Source organism: Amblyomma americanum, chromosome 11 (assembly GCF_052857255.1).
Source record: "Amblyomma americanum isolate KBUSLIRL-KWMA chromosome 11, ASM5285725v1, whole genome shotgun sequence".
Lineage (NCBI taxonomy): Eukaryota > Metazoa > Arthropoda > Arachnida > Ixodida > Ixodidae > Amblyomma > Amblyomma americanum.
This window is the reverse complement of record NC_135507.1, coordinates 2,069,693-2,096,923: the sequence shown is the minus strand read 5'-3', so window position 1 is coordinate 2,096,923 and position 27,231 is coordinate 2,069,693. Positions and strand designations below refer to the sequence as shown.

Here is a 27,231-nt window from a genome sequence, read left to right as displayed (position 1 = left end):
GTGCAAACGTAATGAGACGTGATTCAAGCAAATATCCGTGACATCACCCGAACAGGATACCCACCGGAAAACATGTCAGTACAGCTGTGCTGAATGAATATGCATATCAAGTGATTAGTGTCAGAAATATCACCCGAGCAGGATATCCACCGGATAACTTATGAGGACATTTAAAATAAGGACTTGCCGCGGACATCCCTCGCAAGTAATCAATCAAAGGTCTTAGATGTACCTCCATGGTGCTGCCACTGGGAAGCGACAGGTGGCCACCAAACAAAACCAATGGCATCCGCCTATATTCATGACGCTGCGGTTAATCCCCTTTCACCTGCAGCCGTCAAGCTACCACGACGTCGTGAAAATCGTTCGAGGGCCTCTGCCGCTTCGTTTTTGGGTTGTGAGGTTCGAGACGTCGCAGCGAACGACGGCCCATTCGCGGGCGGCGCCGGGCTGCTTTTTTCTCCCGCGCGACAACTTCCCCGGCTGGCCGGAATCGGCAGTCGAGAAATGACGACATGCGGGCGCCCGTGTCGCGGTTCGGTCAGCCGATGATCTCGGGCGTCCCGCAACAGCGCCGTTGTTGCCAGCGGTCAAACACGCAGGCTCTGTTTGGCGCTCGGGGCTCGGTGCCAAAACAACGCGGCCACGACCGACGCAGGAATGCGGCCGATGACGAGTGCCAGCCCAAGGCCGGCCCGGAATAGGCCGCGGCGCAGTGTGCACGCGATGCGCAGCCGGAGCGGAGCCACGCCGGTGCCCCGAGCAGGTACTACACACGGACGCCGTCGGCCGCATGGCCCCCTTCGCTCACGCCTACCACGGTAACACCTGCTCGCTTTGCTGCCCGGCTCGCAAGGAGCGTTTCCTAGCAGTCTTTACGGGGAGGGAAATCTTTGGGGTGCGCATTCCAATTCCGAGCAGGCTGCTGCTGCTAAGCAAGCGTCTAACTGCGCGTATTTTTTTCTTTTAGCGTGCACGCGATGTAAACATGAGGGCGCCTTTATGTGCTGTTTCAAGTTGAAACAATCCGCAATCTCATGAGAGCATGCAGATAGGCCCCGTGGCGCTGTTCTCGTCTCAATTGCTCCCGCGTTGCGTTTGTTATGCACCGCGCGTGGTAGTATGAAAGATTTAAAGCAGGCGAGGAATCTGGCAGAATAATTCGGAGCATCGAAATGTCGTATGCACTAAGCACAGCCTAGTTTATATAAAGCATAGCCACTTCGAAATCAAGAGTATTGCAGGCTGTGAAAGTCGATCGAAAGTACTCCTTTGGGTCGTTTTGATGACAACTGTGGCATGTTCGGTTTCTGAACAAACAACAAATGAGTGCCTAACCCCAGTGTAAAGTAGAACATGCTATACATGGGTTGGCCTGCCTGCTGTACAGAAACCATCTTGGGAATCACTTGGCAAAATAACCGATGCATAAAAACGCGCCTAGTCTGCCTCTTCGCAATGGCGTTTGCGAAAGACTTGTGAAGTTTTAAAGCTCGTTTCGCTTGACCCTAAATCAACACAGTAGGCTTTATCCGTAATTCGTCCCGAGGCAAAGGCTCGCGTCGCGATACGACATCGTCGAGTCTTCAGCTCCCCTCTCTCATGTTTCTCCCCACTGCGTGCGTGCACTGTTTACACATGCGTTACGCCACCAGTGCGCGTCTCTCCTCGGAGGAGGATCGTTTCCAAAACTCGTTTGACCCGCAGTGCCGCTGTTTTCCTTTTTGTTCACGCCACTTCAGTGCCATTTTTTTCTGAAGGCCTGCCACGCGAAAACATTTGCAACCTTCCGCGGTCGTCGCAAAAACTGGCCCGAGGTGCCAAGCGTATCGTCCGGTTGGAGGCGTCGACGAAAACCAAGCGTTCGTAAAAGCAGTTGCGCCATCGAAACGAGAAAGGGTTGCCAGGAAGAGTGCGTTTTTACCGGTGACAAAATCTGTCCGCATAAAAATGGCTAACCACATGTCATCCCGCTCACTTAGCGGCCCCTTAGTGGGCAATCAAAGGTTTTGCTGTGTGGTGTGGAAAGATCGAACACAAAAGCCCGAACATTTTTTGCGCACAGCGCGGAAGGAACCTTTTGGAGGCTCGCCATCAGCAGCTGTTCCACTCGAACACGTTCGGCCATCGCCGCTAGTGGTCGAAGCCGGTGTGCACACGCTTCTAAAAAGAAGCCACGTAAACATCGCACCTCGCGGGCGATGGCCGCTTTGGTGCTGTCATCTTTAGCCGACTACTTCAAGGCGCGCGTCCAGTTTTGCAGAAATCGTTAACCCGGGCTGCGATTAAATCAGCTAAGCTTATTTTGACTTTGCGTGGTCATGCATTTGCATGGTCTCGGAGCGGTCATATTGCCGCGAATATTTGCAGTTTGTTCGTTTTTCAAATCTGCCGCCACACCACTTTATCGCTTTGTTTGCGACGCAAGACGCGACTAGATTTATCTCGATTGATCGCAGCCAGGCAGAGCTGATTCTACTTTGTTCCGGAATGTTCTAGTAACTTGCGCTCTTTATCTCGAAAGTTCGCTATCAGCTTTAAATTGAGCACGGCCGACAGCGGCCGGCATTCTGTTCGACGACCGCCGAGCACGCTTGTCGCTTCGCCGCCGCCGAGTGATTCAGTCCATTTTGGGTGCAAGTCAGCCCAATAAAGAGCCTTCTTTTAGAAGACCCTTTCGTCCGTCTTCATCGCTGCTTGGACTGCCGTCACCACTACGTGACAATATTATTTACAGACGCGAGCAATGTGAAAAGAAACGCGTGCTGATGCGGCTCGATTGCGTGACTGTGGCTGCCAAACTGTGATTCGGAGCAACTTTGGAGCACCGAGAGACACTTTGGAACAGCTTGTAGCAGTAAAAGAGCTATGGTGGGCCGCTTCAACTTCAGCGTTACAGAATAACTAGGAGGGGCTGTGCTCCATCTCAGACGTTGTGTGGAGTATCATGCAGAAAGGTCGTTTTTGAAGCGCTTTACGCACGCTTTTACCTCGCCAATGCTGCCGATAGTCGCAGTTTTGGAGTTCTCCCTGTCTGCAAACAATGTGACGTCCGGGGATCACGTGCCAAGGGGGCGCAACTTAAAGAAAACAGGCTTGGCTGGCACCCGTTCCGGTCCGGCCTGTCTGCAGCGGTGCGGAGCTGTCTGACGATCGACGCGTCTTTTCTGCCTGCATTGACTGTATATAAATAAGGCCCAAGTACGCGACACTTCACTACCCGGACCTATATTTTAAGTGTGCGGCAAACGTGCACTTGAGAGAGAGGGCAAGCCTGACCCTCGCAGTGCGCAGGCACGTGCCTGAATTAGATTACGCCATGTGACCTCGCAGTGGAAGTTGGCAGTCGGACACTGCAGTGACTGCATCCGAAACGCCCTTCACAGATATGCCACTGCAGACGAAGCGCAGGCGGGGGCTTGGGAGCGAAGACCGCTGCAGTGCACGCACGAGCACCGGTGCTTGGCCGGCCCATTTTTATCTCAAGTATGGAAGTTTGTCTCGTTTAGATTACGGTTCTACTGTCATTGCTGGAACGTACGTGTACCGCCCAGGCTAAGTGCAGCGCGGAACCAATGCGATGCGCATCGCCATAGCCAGCTACACGCGAAACAGCTGGGTAATTAAGCGCGTTTTTCACAACACTGTAATATCCATGCAGAGCGCACTGATGTTCAAAATCGCACTGCACACTTGAATGACTCAAGAGGAACCCCTTTTCGACTCGGACACAATAACGCGCTTGATCGAGCGCGGTATTAAACACGATTCCTGGTTGAAATGCGGCGAAAGGTGCTGGCATACGAGCGGACTCCTGACAGAAGTCTTGAACACGATCTGCCGCACTGGAATAAACTAGAAATGCTTATCCCGGTGTTCTTAGAGCACTTCCAGCGGTCACATGCCATGCGGGTCTTTGAGCGCTCAATCGGTCATGATTTGAGCACTATTCGTTCGGAACGATAATGAATTAAACTAAGTGCCTGCTTGTTCACAAAAAGAGTAACCACGTACATCTGCTTGCAATCAAATGCTCGCCGCAGATCCTGACAGCGCTTGCACTTTTGCCCTTTGCACGGCTCCGACACCCATTTTCGTTCGCTGTTCGGAAAGCGGAAGGAATATATGCGGCTGGTCGTCTTTGATCCACTAGCCCATTACACCGCGCAGAAACTTCACGGCATTGAGAAAAAAACAAAAAATGTCACTACACGAGACCAAATCCACTGCACCACGCCGCCAGCAGTGGAATGCTTTGCTAACCACTCCAAGCCACGCCCGTCGCCCCACTTTCGAAACGCCATCCGTGACGTAGGCCTGGAGAGGTCTATTCGTTAGGGCAAAGGCCCAAGTAGAAGTTCCCGGGCGCTATGTTTACCTGGCCGTTTATTGTGGGCCTGTCCCCACCTCCACGGAGTCCCAAGTTGTTTAAGCTTGCCCGCTACAGCGCTCCTAACTGACACGTCGCGAGTGCCACCCTGCACGTCTGTGCAGCAAGCATAGAAGACACTCGAGAGTGTATGACGTCACGCGTCCAGCCTTCGCAGGCCAAGTGGTCACGAAGTCGTTCCCTTGCCCGGTTTTTCGTTCTTGGTTCCTAATGTTTTGGTGTCGGTATGTTTTATTGCGCGCGTCTGCGCTGCCCTTGGCGTAGACGTATACAGCAAGCAAGTCGGTCTACCGTCAAATTCCCCGCGCTGATAGCGCGATGCGCTTCCGCGGGGCGCCACTGGGCGTGCGCAGAACGCCAGAACTTCTTGTTGGGATAGTTGGTGCATTGGTTTGAAAAACCACGTTGCGCATTCAAAAGAGACAAACACAGGAAAAGGCCAAGACGGCAAGAGCGCTCTTTCCGTCTTCTTGGCCTTTTCCTGTGTTTGTCTCTTTTGAATGTGCAACGTGATTCTTCAAAGGTGGCTAGAATTGGCCTAACGCCATGGAAGCGCCACATGCGCCACGTTTCTGTCAGCGCGGTCTGCAGTCATGACATTTAATGAAGAGGGCGGCGAGCATAGAACACAGGAATTCACGCTAGAAATAGTGGATGAGTACAAGTATCTTGGGGTGTGGATGAATAACGGTGCTGAGTATCTGACAGAGCATGAAAAATATGTAATTAATAAAGCTAGTAGGAATGCAGCTGTCATGAAAAATAGGGCACTGTGGAATTACAATAGGTATGAAGTGGTAAGAGGGATCTGGAAAGGGGTGATGGTTCCTAGCCTGACCTTCGGTAATGCGGTCCTGTGCATGAGACCAGATGTTCAAGCAAGGTTAGAAATTAAACAACGTGGAGTAGGGAGGCTAGCTTTGGGAGCACATCGCAATACACCAAATCAGGGGGTACAGGGTGATATGGGATGGGCGTCTTTCGAGAGCAGAGAGGCTAGCAGTAAGATAGCATTTGAGGAACGATTGAGAAGGATGGAGGAAAAGCAATGGGCTAGGAAAGTTTTCAGACACCTGTATATAAAGAATGCTGACACCAAATGGAGAAAGCGAACTAGAAAATTGACAAGCAAATATCTGGACAGCAGTAAGGGGGCAAATCAGCAATTATCACTTAAGAAAAAGGTTAAAGAAACAGAGAGCTCTGTGGAAAACAGGGATGCTGACGAAATCAGCACTGGGAACATACAGGATTTTTAAGCAGGAAATTGCCAAAGAAAATATATATGATAATTATAGGGGAAGCTCTTTGTTGTTTGAGGCCAGGACGGGAGTTTTGTGGACTAAGATATAGAGTCAGGTACCATGAGATAGACACGTTGTGCGTTGCGTGCGAGGAGGAGGAAACGGCTGAGCACTTGATACTTTTCTGGAAAGGGCTTCACCCTACAGTGGAAAGCAGCGGGGCTGACTTACCCAAGGCATTGGGGTTTAGGGACAGTGAAGGGAAAGTAGATTTTAAGCGGGTAGAAGTAACCAAGCGAAGGTTATCTGATTGGTGGCTAAAATCAAGAGAAGAGTAAAATTTCACAAGTCATGTCTAGGTGGCTTGAGCCACCGCCCGAGTTGAAGGGTTCAGCCGCATCCATCCATCCATCCATCGCGCGCATCGAGGCACCGTGCGCGCCTGCCGCGTTGGGACCCCTCTTCCACCGTGGTCGGGACCAATCAGTGCGTATGTAGTGGTGCCCCGTGGCACCGCGGATCACGGCAGCGGATCGCTGATCACACTATGTTATAACTCTCTAATATTAATCACCGCACGCTATCAAACGGAGGACCGAAAAATTGGCTCGGTTTTGAGGAAAGGCAATGCCGCAGTAATTCTCATGTCTCGGTGGATACCAGAGAAGCGAGGAAGGTGGGAGTGAAAGAAGAAAGAAGCGCCGTAGTGGGGGGCCCCGGAATAATTTCGACCACCTGGGGATCTAACGTGCACTGACATTGCACAGTATACGGGCGCCTTTGAGTATCGCCACCTTCGAAACGCGGCCGCCGCAACCGGGTTCGAACCCGGGAACTCCGGCTCGGCAGCCGAGCGTCCTAACCACTGAGCCATAGCGGCGAGTAGACCGACTCTCTCTTTAATTTTTATTCTGAAAATAGCACAGATCTACGATATAACTAAAATGAAATTGTCGTCTACGAAACAAACTACACTTTTTTATAATGCGGATTTAATCTCGTGAGACAATTTACACCAAACTCTCACATAATGAACTTAAACCATGGTGCCACATCTACCATCTTTATTTTTAAACTCACTGCACCGCAAATTACCAAATTACCCGTTAATCTCCCTTGACTTTCCCTAAAGTGCCCATGACAATGTTAAAACAGTGAACGCATGTCCACAGCGCAATGGCATCGCGTCCGCAGTGACAATTCTCGTTTTGCAGGCTATCTTTAAAAGAGGCGAACTCTGGATTGTCGAACAGGATGGATGTCACGTCATGTCGCTTAACGGTTTGTAAAAACTTGAGAAATTCAGTGGAAATTTTTCATACACAGAGAGAGAAACTTTGTTAAGACCTCGGGGCACGCCCCTGGGTCCCCGCCCGACCCCATTGCACTCAAGTGTTTATGTTCTTGGGGTCCATAACACCGGCAGCCTGGTCGGTGGCGATCGTCTGCACGGCCGGGTCCTCCGAACGCAGTTGGAGATGGTGTGGAGGGAAAATGTGAAGGGTTCTGGGCATAGGGTGCAGGCAGGGTTGGGAAAGGAGGGATGATAATAGGGTTAGGGGTGAGGGTGTGTGTCTGTAGCCTGTGCCAGTGTTGTGTGCTTGTTATCTAGGGAGGGGTGCGGTGGGGGGTAGAGCTAGCGCGATGCTCTGCACGCCTGCATCAGCTCACTGAATGAGCGCATGCGCTACTTCGTGAATCCCCGATCCAAGGCCACCTGAGCCCGGTTTAAAGAACTTAGGGCTAAAAGGTTGGCGTCCTCGTTTCCGGGATTCCCGGAGTGTGCAGGCACCCATATCAGCACCACTTGGCGGGATGGGGTGCATCGGGCGAGCCCAGTATACCAAAAGCAGGAACATGGACTTGGCTTCACGCAAAATTTAGAATCGCAGTTTCAGAGTCTGTTAAAATGTACCGGGCTTTTGTGCGGGTGATGGAAATTGCAATGGCGGGTTCCTCTGCAGCCTCTGGGGATGTGTCTGGGGGGAGAGGCAGTGTGGATGAAGGTGTCCACCATGGCTGCGTTTGCTTTGTCACCATTGTAGACTGTGTCCACCAATACGGTGTCCAGCTCAGAGCCATATCTCGGTGGAGTACCTTTTCACGGGATCTGCGGCGCTGCTCATGGTGGGATGGGTGCATATTTTTCGGAAGCGGCTTGATGAGCAGCTCCCGGTGAAGTGTTCGAGAGATGAGGAGGAGGGTTGGGTCGTTGGCTGGTATTCTGATTCCGAGGGAGTCCAGCATATGCCAGCCTGTGGAGTTGTGCAAGTCTGATGTATAGGGCCTGTCGGTGAGTCTCCACAAGTTCCCTGATCGTGTTGTGGAGGCCCAGGCCAAGTAATCTGTCTGTGGGTGTGTTAAGGGAAAGGTGAAGTGCAACCTTGCATGCCTTCCCGATCAAAGCATCTGAGGTGTTTGTCGTGTTTGGATAGCTGGAGGTATGGGGTAGTATAGAGCACACGGCTGAAGACGAAGGCATGGATGAGGTGACAGCGATCGTGCTCCACCACAGGGCATTAAGCCCTGTGGTGGCCTGAAGCTCTGCGGATGAGGTGCGATATCAGGCCTGTGACTTGCTTGAGTTTCTTGAGGGCAGTGGTGTTTTACCGTCACTCTGGATGTGTAGGCCCAATACGCGGAGGGTGTCATAACCTCCGGTACCGGGTCCCCATTCAATTTAATCGTAATGGGACAGCGGTGGGAGCGGCGGTTCTTGCAAAAAAATCTGGTGCTCGTGCACAATTTTGGGAGAGGTTGGCAGCTTCCTGTAAGGTGTTCAATATGTCGCCGGCACTGCCGTGGGTGGTCCACAGCGTGATGTCGTTGGCATAGACGGTGTGCTTGAGGTGGGGAATAGTTGCCAGGGTTCAGGCAAGGGGAATTTGGGAGATGATAAACAGGAAGGGGGAGAGGATGGAACCTTGAGGGGTACTGATACTCTGAAGCTTGTAGGAGGGGGAAGAGAGGGCCGAAGTATATCTCAGCCGTGCGGTCAGTGAGGAATGCTTGAATATAGGTATAAGTACGCGCCCACACTCAATGGAGATAGGGCAGTCATGATCCCTTGATGTTTAATGCGATCTAGAGCTTTAGAGAGATCTAAAGCTAGGACTTGCTGAGTGTGACACAGAAGAAGTGGGTCGAAAATGTCGTGTGAGATGTAGCATGACGTCCTGTTAGGATAGATGGGGGCGGGATTCCACCATGCTGCGCGGGTGTAGATTGTTGTCTGCCATGTGTGTTGTGAGCCCCGCCAACACAACATGCCTGAAGAGCTTCCCAAAGCATGAGGTTAGTGAAATCGGGGCGAAGGTTTTGGAGCGTAAGTTGTTTGTTGGGTTTGGGTATGAATATTACCTTCGCATGGCTTCAGGACTGCGGGAGGATACCTTCCCTCAAGCACTGGTTGAAGTATTGCGTAATATGGATGATCGATCGGTTGTCCAGACTAGGAAGCATGGAGTTTATGATCTGGTCTGCACAATGTGCTGAGTTCAATCGGAGAGTCAGGAGGGCCACTCTGACTTTGTCTTCCTGATGTCTGTGTCCAGTCTGGAACTGGTTGTCCCGTGTAGGGAGGTAGAGGTGTGGAGGTACCCATGGAGGTGCATGTTGAAGTGTGTCCAGGAGGGTGTAGGGATCTCTAGTGTGTTTGTGTGTGAGGCGTGTCACGTGGTGTTGTGTTGCTGATCTGGTGTTTGTGGGGTCGATGTAGTGTCGAAGTTGCCATGCGCGTTTGGTAGGCAGGTTTCCGGCCATGCCGTCACATATGTCCCCAATTTGATTGGCACAGCTCCTCATAGTGTTATCGGATTTGTGTCTGCAGTGCGAACAGCCGATTTTTAAGTGTTCTGTTGTGTATTGCCTTTCCAGCGTTCCAGTACGCTGCGATAAGCCTTCCAGAGATGGGCCAGGTGCGTGTCCAGGGTAGGGGTCTCAGTGATAGTTTCAATGTGTTTAATGTTGTGGTGGACGTCATCCTAGAGTGACTGCACCCAGGTGTCGATGTCTTTGATGGGAGTGTCTGGAGGGGCGGTGCGAGCAGCGCGATGGGCATCCCAGTTAATTAGTTCATGTGTTGTATAGGTGTGACGGGGTCGTTTGTACTGAACAGTAATTTGTATAATGTAGTGATCACTGCCCAATGTATATATTGTGTTCTGTTCCATAACACTACAGAGGTAGCAGCTCAGCGTCAGGTCCTTACTGGTGTCCATGTTGACACTGTCTGTGTGGGAATCTGAAACATGGACAGTGAGTCGGAGGTTCTGCAGGAGCAGCCACAGTTTCCGACCTCGATGTGCTGTGGTTGTGTATCCCCAGTCAGTATGCTGACTGTTGAAGTCCCTACCGATTAGCAGACATGAAGGTGGGCTTCACTTCCAGGAAGCATGGCGGGACTTAGAAAACATGGCGGCCAGCCGGCGCCAACTGGGACAGCCGCTGCTGAACCTTTGAAGGTCATGAAATAGCTACAAAAGTAGCTCCAAAGAACGGGGCAACGATGCGCTGACGAAGCTCACAGAAGGAGATTCCTACAGCATCTGGCTAAAACTTTGCATAGAACTGTCTTCGCCTTCTTAACTTTGCATTAATAATGCGATGATGCTCTTATTCGGACACCACAAGTTCTGCGTCGCAGTTTATCTAGATCATCGATAGCATGTCAAGTTCTTGACACGTGCAGTTCTTTCATGAAATTTCAAAGAAGGGCAATGGCACCACCAAATTCTTAATAAATTAAGGTGGACATCGCAGCGAACCTCTAGCAGGACATGAAGAACTTTCCTTCCGAATGGTATCCACCAAAAAACAACTGCAAAGTGTTTACGCTCTCCTGCGTAATGTGCTAAACTTCGCGAGAGCTGTCGCTGTGCTGCTGCCTCTGTTTTGCTAATGGCTAAGACCTTGACTTGGCAACTTGGGCTAGCAAAATGATCGCAACAGGCACAAAACCACTTGATGTGAAGCTGTGAATCCGCAGGGGAAGGGTCTGTATACTGCTTTTTCTGTAAAACTTTATTATACTTTACTCCCGAGTAGGTTTCAAAACAGCGGTGGCACAAGATGGGAAGTTCCGTTTTCCGCCACCTTTGACCACTCTGCCATCTTCAAAGCCTCCTACGCTGCGTGTTCTAGGTTGCCTCTCGCTCTATGTTTGCTAATGCCCCTGAAGATAGGTCAAGCCCTACAGCGAATCAAGCAGAGATAGCAGCGAGAAACGCTGAACGCGGTGCTATAGCACAGAAAAACAAGCAGAAATGGTTGGCACGGTTTAGCACTGTTAAGTACGAAATATTGCGCGAAAGCACAGTTTTTTACAGGTGGACACCACCACCGCCGCGTACCTGAAAGTGTGATTGAGGTCTCCAGAGAGCCAGTTATGCGCATTTCCTTTCCTCAAAATCAACGGAGTCTACAAGGTTGTCAGCGGCAATGAACCCAATAAATGCTGACGGTTTATATCTTGAAAGCAGCCAGAAGGTCCATGCGTACTGCTTAGCTCACAGAACAGAACCGGGCAGAGGAAGGTCATGTCTCGCAGTCCAAGTACCTGGCTAATACAGAAGGGGGGCTTCCAACACTTAGGAGCTGCCATAGCTATGGTTCGCTATTCCCGCAGTTCATTTTACATTTACATCTTCTCTCGGCGAGAAGGTAGGCTACAATAATTTTTACACGCTAGCGTATACAGCTCGTTCGGTCGAAAAGCCATCGAATTGGAATAAGGGGATTTAAAGGTGTCAAAATTCTTAGAACGAAAAGCCAATGCTGACTGATCAATTAATTCATTGAAACAATTGAATGAAAAAGAAAAATGCGTTCACATGTGTCAAACAGCTCAATAAAGAAAGCCTAACCCACTATGCTATCGCGTCACACCCTTAAGGCGAAGCTTAAATGTTCTCTCCAATTTTATCTGTAATCTATGAGAGCTATGCAAAAAAGACTGCTTATACTTCTATCATTTGTCTACAGATTGACGGAGCAAATATATGATCTATTATGAATTGTATTTTTCGAAAATCCAGCTGCGATTGTTTGAAGTCAGGGTTTCTACGATTCTTTCAGTGATCACCTTCAAGCATATGTTGTTAGGAAGGAACAGTAATCTAGTCGGCTAACAGTTTTAATTATTTAAGACCTGCCCTTCTAATGAAACGGTATGGTTATAGCATATTTCCATGATTTCGGCACGCTTGAGTTCATGCAGCACGGCATACGCGGAGTGGCAATTCGCTTCTCTAGCATGATGTCTTCTCAGCCCCTCTCCTGTAATATCTGCAGAAATCTCTGTGCATACCTTTATTGTCCTGGCTACTTTTTAAAGCACGCAGAAAAAAATTCCATCTCTTTCAAATTCCTTGTTCCATATTATTCTGTTTCACATTACAGGTATAAATGTATGTGTATCTTCTGTACATGTACTCTAATGCCTCCGCAAATCTGAGCATTATGCACTCTTCATATAGTGAACTTTGTCATCCCCTTTGTAGCGCTCTTGATGCAACTCAGCCCAAATTCAATGGCGATGTATGTTTTGATCTTCTAATTGTATTTTTTTTTCTTCTTTTAGTTCTTTACTTGATAATTTTGCGCACCCCTCTTCCATTTTTATATCCCCAATTTCCTTCGCCACGCAGAGTAGCATATCAGTGAATTTTTCATGCCGGCTAAAATCTTCGCTTTTCAATAAAGGGTTTCTCTCTCTCCTTACATGTTATTAAATGCGAAGGGGTTTACGAAAATGGTGAATTAGGGGTGACACAGACGACCTTCGTCTCGTACTGCCCCTAATGAGATGGCGCATAAACAGCCGCTTTGATCCAATGTAGGGTCAAGTCGAAATATCTTGCATAAAAATAATCCAATTTTTTAGTTTATATAGATGTCACAAAGAAACAGAAAGCAGCCAAAGACATGATTATAAAAATTATCCACATTCAAAATTATGTTTTGGTGCCGAACCTGTTTAACTCCAATGAATGTCGCTTCGCAACCGAGCGCAGAACTCAACCCGAAAAGCGCGAAACCGAACCGCAAGAAATTCAGGTTCGGTTCAACACACCTGCCTACAAAGGCTGCAGGCGCCTCAATGCACGTTTAGTGTGGGGGCGCGGCACGCCGCCCATTGCTAGAGTTACTGTTTAAGTGCCTAGAGTTGCGCGTTTGTTTTCCCTGGGCCACTCATGCCTCTGTTGGCCAAATGCGTTCACACAGTTGAAAAGCCTACATGAATTGCGGAGAAGCCAACTACTTTGCATCGTTTAACACTAGAACAACTGTTGCTGATAGTAAATTCGTACACCTAACGTTCTCGTGCTTTGCGATATTTTTCTTGTCCCAGAGCACATGTTCACTGAAAACGATGTTTTCTTATCAATAATGTGCAATTTTATCACAAGTACACACTTACTGTTAAAAAGAAAACATTTGTGATTTGTGGCATTTACAACAGAAGTGCCACCCAACCATATAGCGAGTATTTTGTTCGCAACTCATTGAGGTGCACCCGACGTATCACTAGCAAGCTGTGACATTCAGTGCAATAGTAATTTCCCTAAAATAAAACAAGTTTCGCAGACAGAAACAGGCGGATTGAGCCAGCACTCGTTCTAACCACTGCACCAAGTCCGCCTCCTGCATGCAAGAGTTGCGGCTTTCCCTCATAATTTGTATGCTTTCTGCGGCACCTCGGCTGACTTACGTGCAACTCTAGGTACTTATATGCAGTCACTCCAACCATAGCAGAAACCTGTGCCCATCAGAGCTAGATCGTCACGATGATGTTAAACGGCTTCTAGTGTGCTCTGACCATGCCCACGCCATGAGCAGTTACTGGTGGCATTAATTTTGTCACTGCTGATGAGAAAGATCTCCGCTATAAAGAAAGCACACGCATGTTAAAGACCGAAGACGAAACTACGCCACCAAGAGATGGCACGCGAGGGCAGTGTTGTATGCTATGGCTGTACGAGCTGCAGTTGTGTTGGCTCTCTCCGGGACTTCCAGTGTCCGCGTTTTCCTCATCCCATTTGGCTTAAAGGTGCCCCGAAACACATAATGAGTGCATTGTTTTGCCTCTTGGTTGCATAGAATGAGTTACAGCGATGCTATTAGCATCGGTCGAACCGCGTATACTCCAGTTTTTAATATTTTAATTAGCACGCAAAAACAAATTCACGGTGCTGACGGTGTCACCATGCAGTGGCGGTTTTTAGCAGTGGATATGACATCACTGGGCAGCAGCCTGATGATTGAACAAACAGTAAATATACTGCACATTATGCTAATAAATAGAGATACGTTTTGTCAAGTTTTTGCGTTTTATATTACATCAACAAAACCAACTTGTTTGCCTTAGATAAAAGCACTGTAAAGCAAGTAAAACAAAAATACACCACCAGAGGCTCTGGCTATTTTTTTGCTTCAAAAGACTTTGCGCTTCTCTGTACACATCCTACAACCTAGCGCAAAGCACTTATCGCTGCTCTCTTTGTATCTGAGAACAGCTTTGCGGAATCGATCCGATCTACCCATTGCACTCTACAAACGTTCGTTTCGGTCCCAAAGAAGGATGCAAAGAAAAAAGCCATTCGTTTCACATTTAGCAGTGCACATTGTAGGCTTGTGGAGGATTACCGGGCGGCAGTGCAAGATGGAGCCACGTTCCTGTCAACAGCGCGCGCCTTGCTCGCCGTGACAAATCAGTGCGTTCCTAGTAGCGGCCACGGTACGCGATAAACAGTAGCGGTACGCGCTACCCTAAAAGTAGAGTTTTATCTTTGACAGACAGCCGTACGGAAAATACAGTAACGCGTTGGCACGACTGCCTGGCCACATTTGCTGCACAGTAGCAGTTTCCGTGGTTGCCGTGTTTACCGTACGGTGGGGCTAAAACTATCTAGTATGTTGCGCAGGGCGTTACTCCGTTGCAGTATCTTGCGCTCGAGTTCGGATCCATAAGTCAGGGAACGTCACTGATCAGTGCTCCCTTCTGCACCGTCGACGTGACGATTAAGCATCGCTGGGTCAACTTGGCGTTCTAGTGGTTGTTGTACCATGAAAACGACCCTGACAGCCTTGGCAAGAACGAGTTACAGTAATTAGGCAACCATGGTGTGCAAACTTCCGCAATGTGCTCAGATAGGCTATTTTGATTGGTCCCTCCCAGTGTTGTCATTGGGAGAGTGAAATGGGAGTGGGAAGCCCTGCGAAAATAGAGTTGAGGGCAGCATTTTGTTTGCTTGTATTCTGAAATTTCTTCACTGAATAACTCCCGTTCCTATGCATCGATTCCTGTAATTCTTTTTGAGTCAGCATCAGTGTAACATAAAGAATCCATGCAAAATATAGCCAGCATCTGTTCAAGCAGTCTTTCGCAGCCCCTTTGAAGAAACTAGGAAATCAGTTAGAAGAATGCTTGTTAATGTGCAGAATGAATGCTTTTGAGCATTCGTGTTATGTATGGTTCCTTGGAACCTTGGACAGGTACACTACTGCAACAAGGAGGAGATAAGCTATGTATGTTAGCAGGAAGGCAAAGACCCATGAAGGACAGAACAGGCGCGATAACCGGAAGTTGGCAAACCAAGTGTCGACTGTGTGCATGTGCGTCTTGTGACTTCCACCAGCGTGCGCTCCACTGTGTGTGCCCGCAGTCACTCATGCCAGTCTACCGCACTCTTTGTGCCGCATTGTGCCGTGCTCTTGCCGCCGTTTCCGCATCCGGACCCGTACTCTACTCTCTTTAATTTCCCCCCCACCCCCGTGCAGTGCAGCGGTGTTCTCCCAGAGACAGTTGCAAGCCCTGCACACAAATTTTTCCCACCAAACAGAATCGCTTGTCAAGTGTCGACCGATGAAGTTTTCTTTCGGTCACAGTGCGTATGACTTGAGGTAGAGAAGAGCGTCATTTTTAATCGCCTATACCTTCAGTTTTAATGAAACTAGCTTAAAAATTCTTGCGGTGGGGTGATGTGTGATGAGATACCTATCACTCCACAAAAACAGCGCATGCGTGCTGCAACCTGCTTCCTCCTTGCCACCGCGCCCTTTTACCGACAGCTGCTTCTGCAGGAGTACAGCCATCGCAGGACTGTCTGCACACACACACACACGATTGTGAAAAGCCAGTTTAGCAAATTCAAAAGAACCGTGTTGCACTCGTACGAAAAAGAAAGTGACTCAAAACTTTTCCATGTGCAGAGATTGAAAGAAACTTGTGGTCAGTTCACTCCTGCAGCTCGTTCCGTTGGCTGCCCTCGTCAAAGTGATGCTACTTGTTCACCATTATGCGAGGTATACACTGGCAGGCACGTACCACAAACCTAGAAAATTCGAGGTCGAGGTTTATTCCAAACCCCAGCCTATTCAAAATGTGTTCACATGAAATTTCTTTGTAGTTCTGAAATATACAGCACTAATTTGAAAGTGCTATTCGAGCAGCCAGAGTGCAAGCTTTACCGCAGAATTCGTACAGCAGCTCGGTTACTGTACAGAAAATCCCACAGCACACAGCTTTGACAGAAAGTAGCCCTCAAGGTATGCCTAACTATTATAACTTACAAGTCAATGTGATCAAAGACACCGCACAGCACAGCCGAAGGAGCATGGCTGCTGGCGTGGCAAAGGTGTTTGTGCCGATAAATCATCTAACAATATTTCATGCCTAGCTGCTTTCTTCTGCTGCCACCTTCGAAGTTATGCGGCGTCAGATGTTCACAATCCGAAGCCACACTGGAGAAGCGGATGCTTCTTGTTTTAGTCCACATGAGTCAGTAACTAAGCACACGCAGCGTATCACTACCACGGTGCATCACGCATCAGATAATACTTCGAACATTGTGTATAACAGTTCGCTGTCCACCTATCACTGCTTCCGGGTGTGCTGCAGGGCTGGACGATGAGGAAGAGGGCCTGTGCCAGCTGCTGTGCCCCCGTGGCCGCATCGAGCTGCCGCGCGAGCCCTACAACGAGGTGTACCCTGGCGTGCTGCTGGGCGATGGCACCACGGCACTGTGCGTGGGCCTGCTGCGGCGGCTGGGCGTCACGCACGTGCTCAACGCTGCCTGTGGCAGGGGCATGTGCCTGGTGAACACAGGCCCTGCGCTCTACCAGTCGGCCGGCATCCGCTTCATGGGCATCGAGGCGTTGGACATGTCCGCCTTCCGGCTGGACCGCTTCTTCAACGAGGCGGCAGAGTTTATCGACAGCGCACTGGCCGAGCCCGGTGGTCGCGTGCTCGTCCACTGCCACCAGGGCATCAGCCGCTCAGCGACACTGGTGCTCGCCTTCCTCATGCTGCGCCGGCGGCTCAGCGCCCGCGATGCTGTGCGCCTGGTGCGCGGCAAGCGCGAGATCGTGCCCAACCGAGGCTTCCTGCGCCAGCTGTGCCTGCTTGATCGGCGCCTCAGCTGCCGCTGAACCGGTGGCCCCGTGACGCCAGCCAGCGAAGCAGCTGCACTATGTTGTGGCAGTCGTCTGCGCCAAGGCATCACAGTCACTCATTACTCCTTTGTCCTGGTCTTCCTGCTGCTTTCTAGCATTATTTATTGCCTCATCCATTATGAAAGTGTTCAGCTACATTGAACCTGTACCCCCAAGAAGGACATCAGCGGCAATGGCAAAACACAACACTGTTCGCGCTTTCCACCTATGTATGGTGCCAGCACAACGTGGCCTTGTCATGAAAAAGCACAGTGTGAACACTTTACGCTAGTCTCTGCAGCGCGCACGACTAAATGCTTGCAAAAGGAAGTCAGATAATCTTGCTCCACAACTTCAAACCAATGAATGTGCAAAACAACAAACCGACGATCCTCTTTAGGCCAAAATCAGCACTCTAAACAAAAGCCTTGTACCCCATTTATGGCCAGTGAACATACTAAAAACGACAGTAACAATGACAAACCCAGTCCGATGTAAGCGGTCCTGCTTTAAAAGGTGCTGCCATTTTGGAAAACAAAATGCAACAGTTATAGTACATGCTAAACTTGGGCAGCAGCACATGTAAAGTGAGCGTACGGTAACACTCAATTTGAAATAGCATTTGGCACAGTGTAGACATGCACACTAGGAAGCACGGCATTTTTTTTAGCATACGCTACCTCATTTGTCCATTAATTAGTAGCACTACATTCAGCAGTGTCAGAACATCGCCTCTGCACTCATTGCAGCTCTGGTAGTGCTGCAAGGAACTACTGAGCTAGAATATAGGAATATCTCACAATTATGCAACGCCATATTACAATAGGTCGAGAATGGTCATTATGTGCATCACTCTGAAATGTATTTGCGTCGCATGTATTCCGAGTTTCCTGCTACCACTGGCAAGTAAAAATGCAATGAAGTTGGAACTACATTTGGCTTTCGAAAATAGCAATGCTTTGTTTTGGCACATTTCCAAGCAAATGCAAAAAAAAAAAAATCTGGGCAACATCAAAAGGAAAAAAAATCCTTGACAGAACGTACCTGCTCAGGTTTCAGACATGCTACAGCAAAGACACTTACAATACCCTTGGAAACATTCACATACCTACTCACATAGACACAAACAGCCACTTAAAAATGCCCTTCAGAACAGATATACAAGCATAAATTATTGGGCTCCTCTCAAGACATTTAGAGGATGTGATTTGGGGCATTTCTGTCTTAGCTAGCTATGAAAAGGGCAGCCATGGCTACTTGTGCAAGGGCTTCCAGAAGTCAGGGCGGTTCTTTGCAAGTGTCTGACTATGAGTGAGTGGCTCCCTATTCTTGCAATAAGCACCTACAAGTAGGCTGGCAACAACTCCTTAACCAACCGAAAACTAATAGCTTGAGCTTGGAACCATGCATTCAGAGCACTGTGTGTTCCATGTGTGTGAAGCCAGTGCTTGAAATAAGAAGCTTATAATCCAGGCAGCTGTCGTTACATAGCGTACAAGCATACTTTCTATAGCATATGGACACAGCCATGTTCAAACACCCTGTCAACAGTGTACAATACAAGGCTGTAAAGAGAAAGAGCAACCTCTAGTGAGTGCAGAAAAGATCGCTCTTGACAATGTGCATGGAAGGCAGTACAGCTTGACCATCCCGAGGTCAGGCAAGTTGCGGACCCTCTTGCTGAACATATGCTGTTTGTGGGTGCAGTGGACAATGATGCCCTGGCGCTGAACATACTAGACGGTGAGCTGAAACTGTCACTGAACATTGCCGTTTTCCAACACGATCATGTGACACTGATGACATTCTTGCCTCTATGGCCCCATTGGCCAGACCTGAGCAGCGGTTCCCATGCCTCAGAAATAAACCTGCTTGACAGACGACAGATACAACTGCATTTATGTTTTGAGTTACCGACATTTAAGGGTGCATTTTTCACCGATTACAATGTTTCCAGATCTCTTAACGAGTACTCCAATAGTGCTTTTAGTGGAGGGCAAACTGAACAGCACAGTGTATTGCACCTTGCTTAGTTGCAAAGCAAGTGAGCCTAAAGTCAAGCAGCACTTGTGCTCCTAGTTAGCAAAGACACCAACGACGCATGTGCACAGCACTCACCAATGCCACTATGGTGGCGTCCCAAGTGCGGGAGGCCACAGAAGTGCAGGGCATCCAGCAAGGTCTTGGGCCAGTGCCCCGTGCACTCCGAGAATGCCTGTGCAAATGGGAGGACACAAGTGAGCAGTGCAGAAATGCGGCACAGTTAGGTTGTGCCAGTCCCTCATAAATGTACCTCTATGGTTTGCACTGTTACAGAGGAACTGAAACCGCAGAGTCATGCACGGCATAAAGCAGTCTTCCTCTGAAACCAGCCAGCTCACTGCCCTGGAAATATTAAAACTATTGCTCTTTCTGGCACCTGTCACTGTCACCACTGTATGCAGTGGGTGCCAAGCATTCACAGTAAGGGCATCTCCACTGCTCCATGACTTCAGCAGGCACTTTGTGACATGTGCCCGGAACATCAATCATAATGTGCAAGCCACCATGAATATCTCGCTACACTACCACTACTGTGAGCAACAAAATCGTAAGGTAGACCTTGGTGCACCAAGACACGGCGCTCACCCTCTTGAGGTTGATCCACCGCGTCATGTAGGGAGGCACTGGTATGCCCAAGTAAGTACACTCCGAAGGCAGCCTGCACAGCACAAACAGCAGCCAGGCCAGTCACACATGGTGCAGAGTTGGCGACCTGTGCACTGATCAGGATGCTATTTATTGCTGATAGTGTGCTGAGTTTACAAGCAGAGTTTCGTGCTGGGTTCTCAATCTGTTTCATGAAATTTTCAAGCAACTACAAAGTCTTGAACATCTAAAACAACAACTGAAGAATTGTGTACCAGACTTTCCACACTGCATGATAGCACACAAAAGGAAAAATGTCATTTATTCCATAGGCCATCAATACTATCACGAAGATATCTACCTTTTTCAGTTTAACAATGCAACAGCTTCGAAGTAACAGCTGTAACAGTGCTCCAAATATGTCTTCGTCCATGCTAACAATACTGATTTCCAATGCATGCTAGAAACAATGAAATTTCTTAAGCGGCAGAGCCTTGCGTTTCCTTACTTTTTTTTTTCAAGATCAGGACAGCAGAACATGCTTCCTATTAATGCTGCGCACAAGTTCCAGGCTAGTGTCCGTAGGCAAATAGTAAGAGATAATTCGCATGAAATGCTCATTTAACAAGTGACTCACATCTTCTGCAAATCCCAGTCACCAAAGGTGACAAAAATCGCCCGGGCTTGAAGCAACCCATGTTCTCGCATCCAGCTGTCAAAATCACCTAGCACTTGGTGCAAGTGAGGCTGGCCATCCACCATGTCCTGTACAATGCCTGTCAGCTGCACACACACAAACACACACACCCAGCATTTATTTAAGGCAGCCACCCACATCTCGCCCATTTTTGCCCTGGCTTCACATACACAAAGGAAGCAGACACAAGTCAGACAAATTTGCACGGAATCTGGTATCCGCATGACCATGGGCAGCCCCACACAAGGGTCTGTAGGCAGCATGGCTGACAAAGGAGGCACTCAACAGAATAGTATTTCACGTAGTGCATACCTGGGTTTAAAAGTCATGTGCTGCAGTTAGCTGGCAAAACCACACTAACCAGCGCTGGCACACAAAGATGTTGACAGGCTACTAGCACGGACTTTCTGCAGAATGTCTCTGACTATGGTCTGTGTGCAATGTATGTAAGCACCAGATGCTCGGCATGCTGTACCATCAGGTAGCTCAGCCTACCAACTAATATGGAGGGCTTTTACAATGCCTGCAACTGTCTGGCAGCCATGTGACATACAAGCGCTTTCTAAAGGCTTGGCAGTGAAGGGACGTAAAGGGACCGACAATCAAACTTTAATGACCAAATTCTTTTCGGTGCAGTGAAAAACTTATGACTAAATAGCAATTGGTTTGTTAGGAACACTGCGAAAGATTTTTACTGAGAATATTTATATCTATGGGTGCATTTGCTTTTATGCATTGCAATGCTGGAAACCATGATCAGCAAGCGTGGTAGCGATTGCACGCTGGGAAAACTGATAACCTACAGACTAATATAGTTTCGGCCATCAGACAGTAATTAGACAGCTTTATTATATATAGCATAAGTGTTAGCTGGAATTTCCATACCCAGAGCTGCTAAGGACAGTGAAGTACACCTCGTCGACAATAGTTCTATCATAAATTCCAATTGCAGATCCGGAGCGTCCGTATGCTCTACGACAGAGTGCCTGGATCTGGCAGAGAGCACCCGCCCCAAATCTCCATTCGCAACTGCTTGGCGAACTGCTTTCAATCTGTGACTGGACTAAGCAATCCGCTATCCCAATCTGTCATTAGAATAATGCTCTAGTGCTATCCAGCAACAAAAGCTCAAAGCACTTCATTGGCAATATAGAGTGGGAACTTCTTTTCATAGCATCACAGTATTCACACCTCTATGCCACCCCTTCTTTTTCTTTCAAAATTTTCAGAATCTTTCAGCAATGTGACCACTCCCCACAGTGTTATTAAATTTTGCATGTAATCAAAACACTTTCAATACAGCTAATATTCAGGCAGAACCTGACATCAACAAAACCTCTTGATGAGAATTTGAAGGAAGATTTAGTTCTATAATGAGAATGACTTTTCGTTCATATTGTGCTGGTCACTGCAGCCAGCTGCATAGTGAGTACTTTAAAGCTGCATGCAGATCTGTGGTTTCCTATTCATAACACACCACCTGAAGCAAAATGTAGCAATTCACGATTCCAGCCACGCCCTTATTCTTGCCATGACAGATTGTCAACGCTTACAAGGAACAGCACTGTTGGAACAAATTTCTACTAAAACTGCAGTCGCATAGAACTGGACATTTACCTCAGTGCAGAATGCAGTCAGCTGCGGATGTGCCTGTGGCTCAACGTATGTGTGGAATGTAGCCTCCGTTTCAAAGGTGCTGCCATTGACCTTAAGCACTGGAAATTCAATTATCTCCTGCATTAAGAAAAAGTCTGTTAGAAGGAACACTAGATGGCATTGCTTCAGCTTCTGAGTCAGCTTTCTGTACAAGTGCACACACTTTGTGCTATCACAAGTATTTGCAGGTTAGAGTACAGGGTCCTTTGTGATTGAATGCACAGTGATTGCCACATGGCATGCTCTTAACTTTACCTATTATGCACGTCTAGCAGGCACACTGAGCAAACTGCCTGCATCCTATGAGCAATGGCTAGTGAAGGAAGCTGGAGAAGTCAACGGCTTCATCCGTTGCTGCAACAAGTTATGCCACCAAGCAGGTTAAACAAAGGGACATTAAAGCAGTGACCCCCTTACACTGTGGCAAGGCCCCGTTTAAATTACCATTAATTCGTGCAAGTCTCTTTATTTCTAAGCCGTGCATTTGCACATAATGAAGAAATCAACAAGGCACAGGAAAGCAGGGCATGGCTACCCTATCATCACTCTTAGAAAGTACCCTATGCTCGGGTTCTCAGTGGTTACCTAATCATCAAACCAACAAAACGGCACAGGTTGCAAGCACCTGTGGTGACGGCACTCCTTTTTCCCGACTGCATGTGGCCTCAAAGTCCAGCACCAAGAAGTAATCAAAGTCCTGCTTGGGGGGGACAGCTGCAGCTGAGAGATATGCTGGTGAGGACGCCATGCGGGACATTTGTTGCTCCTGTTGAAGATACCTGCAGAAAGAAACACAATGCCGCTGGCTCGGTGTACTCTGCATGTGCTGTCAGCGCAGAAAGTCTGCAGGGCACGGCATGAAGAAACGTAAATGTCCAAGCAGCCCAGGCACGCAGCTTGCATTTATTGTCAACAATTTTTAGGGGAACAAGAATAAGCATGTTTTTCTTGTGCTTCTGCATTCTTCTCTCCAATTTTTGCTTCTGTTGGTTTTGTGATGACCTCGCCATCCCAGACGATGGTGAATGGTCCACCACCTCAGCTGCCTGCCGCAGTGTTGACTCAGCAAGACAACAAAGCTCTAGCCTGCATGTTCCCCCAGAGCTCCCAGGGTCATCTAGCTTCTCCGACTCTGACGACATGGCGTACAATGGTGGCTGCGCCGAGGTTGTGAACTAGCACCTAAAAAGAAAACTTTTCAGAATCTCGAAAGAGTGTGGGCCCAGTGTGAGTACAAAGTGGCCTAACCAGTCGAGTGCAAGCACAACAAGAATTAATGAGGCCATTGTATGTGTACAACCTCTCAGTTACACAATTCTGTACATATGTCCTATGGAGGATATATGAAGAATCTGAACTCCATCAACAGACAGACTGACTCTAGCCTGCAAGTTAAGGAAGTGCATAGTAAAGCAAGTAGGTACATCCATCCTCTCCGCTGTTTCTAACCAGGTCACCCTAGACCAGTTAAATGCCGCGTCAGCCCTTCACAACATACGCGTACGCTTGTTCTTTGCTCAAGGGCGTAACACTATAGTGGGTGCCATGGTCTATAGTAGCTGACACGTACTTGATGTTGCCCTGTTCGAATTACTGACATTGGACAACTTAGCCCATGTGCCGTGCGCTCAAGATCCCCACGTGGTCTGATCGAGCCACGCGAGCGATTACCCGCGGGCCGACACTACGTTACGACTGACCTGCTCGTGGTCCAGAGGAGAGGCGCCGGTCTGCCGCTGGCCCGCGCCGCATGTACTACGGTCGCATGCGACAAACGGGATGAGCACCAGGCAACGCACCGCAAGGCCATGCACACCTTTCTGGCCGCTCCCGCTCCTCCCGTTACCTGCTCGAACCACCGCCGCTAACGGTTCCGCTTACTGCTCAGACTCCGAACGCTAGTGTGGAGCTAAACTGCGCAACGTAGACTACCAAAAATTCAGTTCTACAGGTTGTCCCGACATGTAGCAAAAAAATAAACTATACTGAATTGTTACTTATTATTATGCTCAGTGTGACAACAGACAACAGAACCAGGCAGCAGCGTGCACTACCGAATTTTTATTAAAGGCACTAATAATTAAATACCTGAGAAAGACAATGAAAACGGCGAAAAGGTTGAAAGGAGAGGGGTTAGTTTCTTACATTACCTATAAGAGGGAAAGCTAGCGGCGCTGCACTTCAGCACTGTAGGGCCCTACAGTGGAAAGCAGTGGGGATGATTTATCCAAGGCATCGGAGTTTAACAACAGTGAAGGGAAAGTATATTTTAAGCGGGTAGAAGTAACCAAGCGAAGGTTATCTGATTGGTGGCTTAAATTAACACAAGAGTAAAATTTCATAGGTTATGGCTAGGTGGCTTGAGCCACCGCCCGATTTTAAGCCGTATCCATCCATCTATGGGCGCGCAAAGCATCATGGGGCAATGAGCAGGTTTTTTTTTAGGAACACAGAGTGGCGTTACTGTAAGATTTTCACAGATTTGCCTATCTGGTGGTTTGAAGACTTCTGCACATCTCCAACCAAAAATTTTAATTTTAACCCAACTTTTCGAAGCCGACTCGGCTCCTTCATCAGGGGCGACTGACGGCAGTAGCTAGCGTCTGTAGTATGAAGTGGAGGAGGGTGTCAAAGGAACGACAGCTGTGATGCGAAAGGCGTGGGGAAGGCGATTTTTTTTTTTCGTTGAATTGAAGATGGGGCAGATTTCCTTTTGTGCGGTTGATGTTGTTCGGGGTGGTTTGGATATACCAGGACAGAAGGAGCCTTTTGTGGTAATTTGTTTCGGTTTCGAGGATGCGGGTTTCTTCGAAGTTGATTCTATGGTCGGAGTCCTCTGAATGTTCGGCTACTGGATTGCGCTCTCTTGCGAATTTGCGGACGTCGTTTTTATGTTAATTGCCGAATTCTTGCTTTGAAATTCTTGGTTTCGCCGATGTAGCTTGCGTCGCAGTCGGCGCAAGGAATTTTGTCGATATTAATGTCTTGGGCTCTTTCTCTCCGCGGCAGGTCTATGGGAACAGGTAGGCAATTGTGGGCTTCTGCGCAGGTTGCGCACAAGCCCACAAACACTGTGAGACAATGAGAACTAGTTTAAATACAAAGCTTAGCCAAAATGAGTGAATAACCAGAAAATAAGACGCATATTTCCCGATAATTCACAGTGTTTACCATTCGTTCTCGTGGCCTAATTCAGGTCATTTATCGTGTGCGAAACATTGGGACTTCAAACAATTTGCTTGCCACCAGTTCGATAAAAAGTGGATGCCTGCATTGATCGGTCATCCGTAATTCATCAACCCGCCAAACGGAAAAACATTCACGGGATTTAGTCCAACATACGTCGTACGGCGTGCAGAATGAGCAGTGGTGCGGACTGCGCTCTGAGCAGATTAACATTATTTTTCTGTACTACAGACATTAAATAAATGAAACTTGAGATTCTTGGCATAGTGTGAAAATATCACACGCACGCCAAAAAAGCTCAGGCGTGACGAATCAGACCGCATATATATGCTACTAACATGCATAATGTATATTGTACCGATCGTAATTAACCTAGCTTATTCGGCATATTTAGATGCATGACTATAGCTTTATTGTCAAAGTACGGCACTCTAAAACCGGTGTCACTCATGAACGAAAGAGCATATGTACGACCTACACAAAGGAGCACGGAAATCGGTTTTCTCGCTAAAATTTCGGCATTTCCGCTGCAATCAAGAATATATACTTAGGAAAGCTTTGACAGTTTCCTAAGGGTTTGCATCCTCATTGACGCATATATATATATATATATATATATATATATATATATATATATATATATATATATATATATATATATAACAGCGTAAAAGGTGAGCCATATAATTGTCTCCACTTGTGATCGGGGCAATTAAAGGAAAAACATTAGCGCTCGTCAGCGCACGACGATGTATCTCCTCGCAATGTAACTCGCTAGTCAGCCGTCAAAAAGAGATTAAAAAAAGAGAGCAGCAAATATGCGTAAAAAAGGAATAAGGATAAAAAAAATGACACCGAACTCACGGCAACTCCGCTTCGCCGCAGCGCTCCTGCGCAATGCGCTGCAGCAACCCACCCGCACAAAACAAAACGAATAGCTCGGCTGAGTGACGTTCACAATCCTTGTCGACACGACTGAAGGAAACGGGATTGGTGGTGCTGTCAAGTGGCCAACTTTGATGCGCTCATCTTTCGAAAAGTATACGCTTCTGACACCGTCTAATTCGACGACACTTCAAACAAGTAGTTGAAGCCGCGCGATGTAGTGTCCGAGGAGGATGATTCCTGCGGGCCCTCCTCTGTAGACGTGTCTTGATTCGCCGCATCCTCTTGAGGGCCCTCGAGCGGCTCGTGAAGAACACAGCGTACAATTGGCAGCGGAATATCGTGCCTATCAGCAGGCCTTTAATTTTCCGTTCCTTAATTCCTGACTTTCGATAGGTGTGCAGGGCAGTCAGGAAACCTTGTTGCACCGCGTCTTTCGCAAGACACGCTCGCCGCGGTGTACGTACGAGTACATGGTCCCCGTTTTCGACAGGCTCGAAATGCTTCTCACATAAATAGCCTGAAGGCTCCAGCAAACTGTCCTTACGTGGGATGGCATTTCTCCACACCTTGAAACGTTCTTTGTCCTTTGATGCCGAATACAGGGACAATTATAACTTTCCTTTGCAGGACTTCTAGCCTGTCGTGCATCGCGAAGCAAAACACTTCCGTTTCATTGTCGAAGCACCGAGGCACCGGCGACAGCACCATACACCACCAGAACCCCAATACGGTCATGTTTCAGTCAAAGAACAACAATACAGACCGAATTGGAAGTCCGTTCCGAAGAAAACTTACGCTCGAGGGCGCGTTTACTGCAAGCAGACGACAACGACACGAACGGCGGGAGGGCCCGCTGTTGTGTGTTGCCATCTGTTGGTAGGCAGCGAAACTGCGAGACTTCGCACAACGTTCGGAGCACAGCACTAGCGGTGCCGTTGGTACACCTTTCTATTCTATACCATGGCCGCCAGTACGCTAAAGTCTAAAACTTGACTGTTTGTAATCGCCAGATTTTGATTCTTAACAACTTTTTTGAACAGGTAGCATTAAAGAGCTCTGGTGTAAACATCTCGCGAGCAGCGGCTTGAAAAAAAAAAAAACACTTTTGC

The 27,231-nt window shown here is 48.2% G+C and overlaps 2 protein-coding genes across 6 annotated transcripts; one reads left to right on the top strand and one right to left on the bottom strand.

Annotated features, from left to right (window-relative positions):
* Nucleotides 1-500: 500 nt before the first annotated feature.
* Nucleotides 501-18,022, top strand: LOC144110316 (dual specificity protein phosphatase 3-like). Of its 2 annotated transcripts, none has more exons than XM_077643170.1 (2): nt 501-766; nt 16,535-18,022. In XM_077643170.1, exons 1-2 carry the CDS (start codon nt 661-663, stop codon nt 17,062-17,064), a joined length of 636 nt encoding a protein of 211 aa, XP_077499296.1. In that variant the 5' UTR covers nt 501-660; the 3' UTR covers nt 17,065-18,022. The 2 variants fall into 2 exon arrangements, with proteins under 2 accessions (XP_077499296.1, XP_077499297.1); XM_077643171.1 differs by having other exon boundaries at nt 598-821.
* On the bottom strand, nt 15,977-24,451 carry Snp (Snipper). Of its 4 annotated transcripts, none has more exons than XM_077643168.1 (8): nt 24,137-24,451; nt 23,749-23,894; nt 22,674-22,827; nt 22,010-22,126; nt 20,333-20,478; nt 19,696-19,768; nt 19,186-19,282; nt 15,977-17,121 (listed from the first exon to the last, which is right to left on the bottom strand). In XM_077643168.1, exons 2-8 carry the CDS (start codon nt 23,856-23,858, stop codon nt 17,051-17,053), a joined length of 768 nt encoding a protein of 255 aa, XP_077499294.1. In that variant the 5' UTR covers nt 23,859-23,894; nt 24,137-24,451; the 3' UTR covers nt 15,977-17,050. The 4 variants fall into 4 exon arrangements, with proteins under 4 accessions (XP_077499294.1, XP_077499292.1, XP_077499293.1 ...); XM_077643166.1 differs by having other exon boundaries at nt 23,749-23,962; nt 24,199-24,451; XM_077643167.1 differs by having other exon boundaries at nt 24,199-24,451.
* Nucleotides 24,452-27,231: the final 2,780 nt, after the last annotated feature.

Coding starts and splice junctions, on each gene's coding strand:
- LOC144110316 (XM_077643170.1), top strand. CDS start 661: ATGCGGCCGATGACGAGTGCCAGCCCAAGGCCGGCCCGGAATAGGCCG. Junction 767..16,534: donor CACGCCGGTGCCCCGAGCAG/GTACTACACACG, acceptor GGTGTGCTGCAG/GGCTGGACGATGAGGAAGAG.
- Snp (XM_077643168.1), bottom strand. CDS start 23,858: ATGGCCTTGCGGTGCGTTGCCTGGTGCTCATCCCGTTTGTCGCATGCG. Junction 22,828..23,748: donor CTCCTCTGGACCACGAGCAG/GTCAGTCGTAAC, acceptor TTCTTTCTGCAG/GTATCTTCAACAGGAGCAAC. Junction 19,283..19,695: donor GGTGGATCAACCTCAAGAGG/GTGAGCGCCGTG, acceptor CCATTTGCACAG/GCATTCTCGGAGTGCACGGG.